We start from the raw sequence: 7,447 nt of genomic DNA, 5'->3' as shown, positions 1-7,447 counted from the left end.
ACCCCGGGCCGAGCTCCCGTGAGCAGAGCCACGAAGCGTTCAGAGCCAGTGACCTGGACGGCCTGCTGCGGGGAAGGCTACGGCGCGGGTGGCTTTGCTCCATGTTATTTTTAGTATGTGTTGTCGGGAGTGCTGCGGCCAGAGAAGGCGGGAGCTGGGCGGCGCGGCGCAGCTGGGGCCTGCAGTGGGTGGCAGCGCCGCATCCTGGCCTCCGAGTGACCCGGCCTGGCAGTGAACGCCGGTTTGGGGACTGTCCGCTCCACATTTGACCGGAAGGATCGGGACTGGAAATGAGCAGGTGTGGTGCGCACCTGTCATCCCAGTGCTCTGGAAGCTGAGGCAGGAGCACCGCCACCAGCTGGAGGCCAGCCTGGACTACATAACAGCACCGTGTTGGAAAACAGCAACAGAATCTTTGGAAGCCAGTGGTGAGGGCCTTCAGAGTCTAGGCTGGGTGAATCGAAGCCATCTGGTTCAGGGGTCTGCTTCCAGAGTTTGGCCTAAGAGAGACAGGAGAGGGGCCAGGGCAGGTATGGCTCCTGGGGAGGCAGGGGAGCAGGGACAAGGCCACCAATGGTGCTCAGCACTGAGCACAGCGCCAGGGAGCTGCTTGGCACAGGGCAGCTGGGTAGCAGAGCCCATACGTCCCCAGGTTTGATCTCCAGCACCAGACCCCCATCTTTTTGTTGCTTTGAAGTTCAAATTTACTGTCCTGTTTTGTTTCTTTTTTGGAACCGAGGATTGAGCTCGGGACCTTGTGCTTGAGAGGCAGGCGGCAGAACCACTGAGCTAAATCTCGTGCCCCTACTGTCCTGTTTTTATTTGCTAAATAATTTGCAGACTGCTTTTACAGTAAGTTTGCAAATTTTCACTTCATGTGGATTCTGAAGCCTGGTAACAGAATGTGGAAAAGGCATTAGTCACAAAGCTATAAGCAGCCAATGGGTGGGCACTGTCATCCCAGCCTTCTGGAGGCTGAGGCAGGAGGATCACAGGTACAGGCCCAGCACTGGTGACTTAGTGACTCAGGGAGACCCTACCTTAATAAAAAGGAGAGGAGGCAGTTAGGGGTTGGGGTGTGCTAGGTACATTCCAACCCAAACCGGGCAGCTATGACCTACTTCTCAAACACCTAGCCCAGCCAGCCACCCCCCCAGTCCCCAAATGGCAGCATCAGGCACCTTGGCCACAGGGGCTACAGCTCCGACGTCCCTGAGGGACAGATGGATGTGAAGGCCACTACTCAGTGGTATGGTCATCCCAGAAAGGGGTACTGTTTCCCCTGTAAGCTGGGCCAGGGTGCAGGGCATCTGCTGATGTCTGCTGTCCGCCGAGTGGAGGAGGCCAGTGACAGGAAGTGCTGGCCACACCCCCTCCCTATCAGGGAGAGGAGGCGACCTCACCAGGGCCTCCGGGGAGGCCAGCTGTTTACTGGACAGGATTTCAGTTTGTGGGTTTTATTTTATTTGCAGTACTGGAGATTGAACCCAGGGTCTTCATGCTGAGCTACATCCCTGGCCCCTCCCCCTTTTCATTTTTTAATTTTGACAGGGTTTCACAAAGTCACTAAATTGTCTAGCTCAGCTCAAGTCTTTGATCCTCCCTCAGGCTCCCAGAGTGCTGGGGTCACAGTTGTACTCTATAACACTTGGCTTAACTCTGTCTTGATGTTTTGTCGTTATAAAAGTATTACATATTGTATTAAAGAAAAACTTTCAAAATTCAGTCCCCTAAAAGATGGTTTTAAACTGGGCATGGTGGCACACAGATGTAATCACAGAAATTGGGAGACTGATGGAGGAGGATTACAAGTTTAGGGCCAGCCTGGGCAACTTCACAAGCCTGGTCTCAAAGATTGTAGAGTGTTTGCCCAGCGTGTACAAGGGCCGGGGTTCCATCTGCAGCTCGCAGGAACAAAAGATGCATAAAATACATCACAGAAGTGAAACTCCCCAAACATATGCAATAGGTGAAAATCTCCCTTTCCCCTCAGCAGCCACGCCTGTCGGGGACATGATCTGCTCAGGGCTTTGTCTGTCACCTGTGCTCTTTGCCCTCTGCTCCTCCCTGCCTGTGTCCTGTTGGGGACTCCACTGGCCACTCAGTCCTCTGTCCTTCTGCACATGACAGGCGCGGGTGAGGGTCAGGGGCCATGCTGAACTCTGCCCTGAGGAGCCCAGGCCGAGAAGCGTCCAGGGCCCGGTGGTTGCAGCCCAGTGGCAAGTGTCTCGGAACAAGCTGGCAAGGGCAGATGACAGCAGAGCTGCACCGGCTTTCTGCCAAGGTGCTGAGTAGGAGCTGGTCAGGACGGGGTGATGGGATGGCACGGCCTGGGAGGAATTTCCTTCTCTTGAGCTTTGAACTCAACACTTTGCTTTTCAAGAGAGAGACTCACAAGTCACTAAGTTACCCAGGCTGGGCCGGAATTTGCAGTCCTCCTGCCTCAGCCTCCCAGAGCTGGGCTTCCAGGTATGTGTCACCCTTCCTGACTCAGACTTCCTATTAGAGGATTCACAGAGGCCAGGCAGCAGGAAGAACAGGGAAGGGCTGGCAGGTGCACTCCCATCCCTCAGGATCGGAGAATGCAGCCATCAAAACAAGCAGCGTTTGGGTCCTGTCCCTTTTCAGTGGTGACTGGGACTTTTCCTTGGGTCTTGCGGCACCTGGGGCCTGGCCAGGGTCCCTATGCAAATGTAAAGCCCTGCCACCCTGGACTGGCCAAGTGGGGCGCAGCACCTGGATCGGGTGTGTCCTCCACCAGCCAGTGGCCCTGGTAGGCCTGAGGAAAAGCTGCCTGGGCACAGCCTCCCTGGCTGCCTCACACAGGCAATGCGGGAGCCTCCCTGCAGGCGGGTGTACCCCTTGGCTGGTTTCGTGTCCTGCAGAGACAGCGTGGGGACATCGGACATAAGGGTTGCCCCAGAGATCTGGGGGTGGGAGGGGTCGACTGTGGTGCAGCAGGTCTGTGGTGCTGAGAAAGGTTCCTTCATGGAGTATACGGGGCCATTGCTCTGGTTACACTGTTTTGCTCCCACATCAGACTAAACCCAGATAAATAGCAGCTAGGGGGCGTGGTGGCAAATGCCCCTAAGGAGGCCGAGGCAACTTTGAGGCCAGCCTGGGCCACATGCTGAGATCGTGTCTCAGAACCACAGAACTGCCGAGCCTCCTGGGTGTCCCCCTGTGGTCCCAGCCCTGCACACGCCCACCCAGGCACTCTCTCTCCAACCTTCACCAAGCCCAGCACAGGCCTTAGGGTCCCCACACGGAGCAAGTTTGCCCTGTGAGAGGCTGACAGGTCCCCCACGACCAGGGGCCTATTTCTGACGGGACAGGGTGGGCTGGGGCTGGCGCATGACCAGGGAGCCTGAGGTCACAGCAGAGCGGGATTCACTCCTGCAGGGCAGGCCAGGGGCTGGACAGGGCCAGATGGTGGTTCGGTGGTCAGTGCTGGCCCACTGTGCAGAGCCCTGAGTTCGATTCCAGCACTGAAATATAAAAACAGCACCCTACAAAACACGAGTGGGGGTTCAGATGGGGCAGACAGGCAAAGACGTGGGTGAGGAGGGCAGGGTGGCAAGGGGGCATTGCGCGCTGGACGTCCCCTCTCCGGGGGCAGCAGTCTGAGCCCCCACTTCTCGGGCTGCCGGGGATGGGGATGCTGCAGAGGAGTGGGTGACGGGCAAGGCCACAGATGGCGAGGGTATCGTCATTCCAAGCGGCCCAGTGCCACTGCCTTCCCGAGAGGACGGTGCCCCTGGCCACCACCTGCTGTGGGGCTTGGTGTCGGCGTGCTCACCACATCGCTGGCGTCAGACTCCGTGAGAGCCAGTGGTGAAGAAAAGAACGTAGCATCTGCGTCACTGTCGGGAGTGGCCGGGTCTGTTGTAGTTGCCAGTTCCGTCCTGGACGGGCTGAGCAAGTGCAGCACCCACTCGTGCTGAGGGGAGCGGTGCTGCTCCTGTCTCCAGATCTGCTCCCCTTCAGCTTGAAGGTGACAGCAAGGCCACCTTGCCTGGCAGATGCCTGGGTCCAAGCTCCTTGCCCTTGGCCACCTCCTCAGGAGGCCTCTGAGAAACCCGGGCCTAGGAGCCTGGTATTAGCAGCCCCCCTGCCAGGACCCCAGGTCTGGGGCCACCCTCAAGCCCTGATGCACCCCTCCTGGGGCCACTGTGACAGGCACCACAGCGGCCCAGGGCCGAGAAGGGGGAGTGTGGACGTGGCAGGGCCAGCACAGAGCCCTGGGCCTGCAGGACCCTGATCTTACACAAATGGGAGCCTGTGGTGACCCCAGAGAGAAGCCAGACAGGAGGCACAGCCCTCGGTGGTCACTGCAGAGAACAGGGTCCCCAAGCAGCCTGCTTGAAGATGGGGTGGGGGGGCTCCCTCGCCCTGCTGCCTGCTTTCTTCTCATGGTACTGGAGTTGAACCCAGGGTCTTTGCCTTTGCAGTGCAACATCCCCAGCCCTTTTTCTATTTTGTATTTTGGGACAGGGTCTTGCTAATTCTCCCAGGCTGAGCTCACACTTGGGGCCCTCTGCCTCAGCCTTCCAGAGCACTGGGATGACGGATTACGCTACCATGCCCGGCTCCTGTGGTCCGTCTCCTCCCGTCCTCTCTCTCCTTTCCCACTCCACCTCCTTCCTCTTCCAGTGCCAGGCAGGTCCCCCAGTCTTCCTGGTTCTAGCACTGCCCCAGGGTGGCCTTCGGGAGGAGAAGTGGGGATGCCTCTGACAGGCAGCAGCTCCAGGCGGGCCCAGCCAAGGCTTGGGGGGAGCAGAAGGGCGCTGGCTGCCAAGACGGGAGTGGGCCTGGGGCAGACAGTGGAGGTCAGAGGGGTGACAGCAGGATGGCTGGGAAGGGAGGCCCAGGCCTCCACCCAGTGCCGCTTCCTCCCAGGAATCACCGGACCCCCTCTTGCGTCTGCCTCCCTGAGACCCCAGGTGTCAGGCGTCCCCTGGAACCAGCAGAGAGACCTCAGCACACAATGGCATTCACAGGAGACTCGGTACTGTGGACTCCTCGGAGCCCGGTGGGATCTTTAATTGGTGCCCAGCCTGATGACATCCGTACAGGACTAGGGCAGCACTGCAGCCCCCAACCTCCTGGGTACTGCCAGGCAAACAGGATGCAGATGGCTGGGAGCCAGGGTGGGCAGGACGGGAAGTCTGTGTCCTCCCTGTCCCCACCCCGTGGGCCCCACCCAGCTCTGTTGGGGCAGTGCCCAGTGGGGCTTGGTCCTGGGGTACCCCTGGAGTCCACATCCTCCAGCCCCCAAGAAGCCACCCGGGCCCAGGCCCATCTTCTCCGTGTCACCTCCTCAGAGGCCCCCAGAACCCCAGGAAAGCCTGGTGGCATGGTGTTCACTGTGGTTGGTTCCTGGGCAGCTGCACCACCAGCTGCTTTCTGCTCAAGCTGGCTCTGCCCGGGTGGGACACAGGGACCCGAACAGGGGCAGCAAGGGGAATGGGTCTGGGGGCCAGGAGGTCTCAGCCATGAGGCTTGTCCTGGCCTCACCCCAGCCTGGCCACCTCTTCTCCTGACTAGAGTCCTCTCCGGGAGCTGGCCTCCGGGCACAGGACCCTGGGTCAGCTTGGAGTTGCCCTGCCTGGACGGGACGTGCCACTTTGTTAGAGAACCCCGAACACATGCACCAGGCAGGGCCGGCTGTTGGTATGAATGCCAGCCTGGGACTCGGTCCCTGCACCTGTGACAGGGCCTCTAATGCTGACAGGAGGGGCGCCAGCCCCCTGGGGAAGGGTGGGCACCAGGATGTGTCCCTTGATCAGGGCTGCATGCCAGGCGAGTGGCCCAGGGGCAGGACCAGGACCGGGCCCTCCCGTGAACAGCAACCCCCCACCCCCACCCTGGCCCCAGCACCCCGAGTTACATTCATCAGTTCAGATCGGTAAGAAAAATGTGGGTGCCTCTCCCCGTGGAGAGCAGGGCCGTGGCGTGCTCGGGGGCAGAAGCTACATTCACACAGCGGGTGTGCACAGGACCTGAGCCGCGGGAGGTGGCCTGGACGAGTCCTCCCGGCCCAGTCACCGTGGCAAGAGGACACCACCACACCACTCTGCGCACCAGAGCAGCGGGGGACCTGGAAGACACGTGCACGGCGCCACCCTGGTGGCTGACGGTGGCGCCAGGCGTGGGGAGGTGGCGCTTAGGCCCCTCCGGACCTGGAAGGAGAGGGAGCGTCAGGGAAGAGCCAGGCAGGGCCCAGGTCACTGCCGGTCGCGAGTCACAGGCCGGTGGGTGGGGGTCAGACAGCGGCGAAACAAGGACACAGCGACAGACAGATGGACGGACAAGGGGAAGGGCATGGCGGGCGGGAGGCACGGCAGGCAGGCGGAGGGCTTTGCTCCAGGCAGCGGAAGCGGGCAGATGAGATGAAGGAGACGCGAGGCCGGCGTCACACTGCCCCCTGCTGGGCCGGGCCGTACCTTCCTCGGCGTATGTTTCTGCCGGTACCGGGAGAGGACGGGCAGGGAGAGAGCAAAGGGGTTGTCACCCTCCCGTCCCCACCGCCCAGGGCCCAGGCAGAGACCGCAGGTCCCCGTGGCTGCACACAGGGACGGATCAGCCCACGCCTCCCTTGGGGTCGCACGCTGTGGGGGGGTCAGCCAGCTCCCAGCGAGCACAGGAAGGGACACGGGGGTGCCCACGGGGAGCCCAGGAGGGGGACCCCAGCTGTGAACACGAGTCCCTGGGTTCAGTGCAGCGGCTCAGGGTTTTAAGCGGCAGCGCAAGGTCCAGGGGCCGCCTGGACAGGCAGCAGTGACCTCTGGGGTCCCCGAAGCCTGCAGCCCAGGTCTGGGGTCCAGTGTCTCTTACTTAAATCCCCAGCCTGTGCCGCCCAGGACGATGGCCGCGACCAGGACGGCGCCAGCAATGGAGCCGATGATGATGTTGGTGCCACTGGGACCTGGGGAGAAGACGGCTCGGTGGCAGGGCCAGCCTGGGTCACGGGGGCCGGCGCCATCCAGCACCCACCTCACCTTTGTACCGCTCGGTCTCCGCGGTGGGCGGTGCCGTGGGCAGGGGGTTGTGGATGCTGCAGTCCTTGCCTGTCCAGTCGGGCTGGCAGATGCACTTGCCCTCGTTGCTGCAGACCTGGGGGCACTGGCGGTGAGCGGCTGGCATCCCTCCCTCGGGGGGTGTGACTTAAGAGACCCGGTCTCGCTGTGTAACCCGGCTGGCCTTGAAGTCACGGCGATCTTCCTGCCTCAGCCTCCCGAGAGCTGGGGTCGCACCGCCCGGCTCCTGGGTCCCCTCCACCTGCCTCCCCTCGCCCAGCCCCCATCCCTACCCCGTGGTGGGAGCAGACCCGGCGCTCCCCGCTGCCCGGGCAGGTGCTGAAGTTGAAAGCCGAGGCTGGCAGACAGCGGTGGCCCAGGCACAGCATGTTGGGCCCGCAGGCCGTGCCGTCCTCCACGTAGCTCAG

The 7,447-nt window shown here is 61.5% G+C and overlaps 1 protein-coding gene across 1 annotated transcript; it reads right to left on the bottom strand.

The window, feature by feature from the left end:
* Nucleotides 1-5,009: 5,009 nt before the first annotated feature.
* LOC117285895 (disintegrin and metalloproteinase domain-containing protein 11-like) lies at nucleotides 5,010-7,441 on the bottom strand. Its single transcript, XM_033763079.1, has 5 exons — nucleotides 7,313-7,441; nucleotides 7,002-7,116; nucleotides 6,838-6,928; nucleotides 6,447-6,464; nucleotides 5,010-6,182 (listed from the first exon to the last, which is right to left on the bottom strand). The coding sequence occupies exons 1-5, from the start codon at nucleotides 7,406-7,408 to the stop codon at nucleotides 6,167-6,169; spliced, it is 336 nt and encodes a 111-aa protein (XP_033618970.1). The 5' UTR covers nucleotides 7,409-7,441; the 3' UTR covers nucleotides 5,010-6,166.
* Nucleotides 7,442-7,447: the final 6 nt, after the last annotated feature.

The sequence above is a fragment of the Fukomys damarensis genome, unplaced genomic scaffold (assembly GCF_012274545.1).
Source record: "Fukomys damarensis isolate Sample0158 unplaced genomic scaffold, DMR_v1.0_HiC HiC_scaffold_13, whole genome shotgun sequence".
NCBI classification, from domain to species: Eukaryota; Metazoa; Chordata; class Mammalia; order Rodentia; family Bathyergidae; genus Fukomys; species Fukomys damarensis.
Note: the sequence above shows the minus strand (reverse complement) of the source record. Positions and strands in the feature narration are given on the sequence as shown.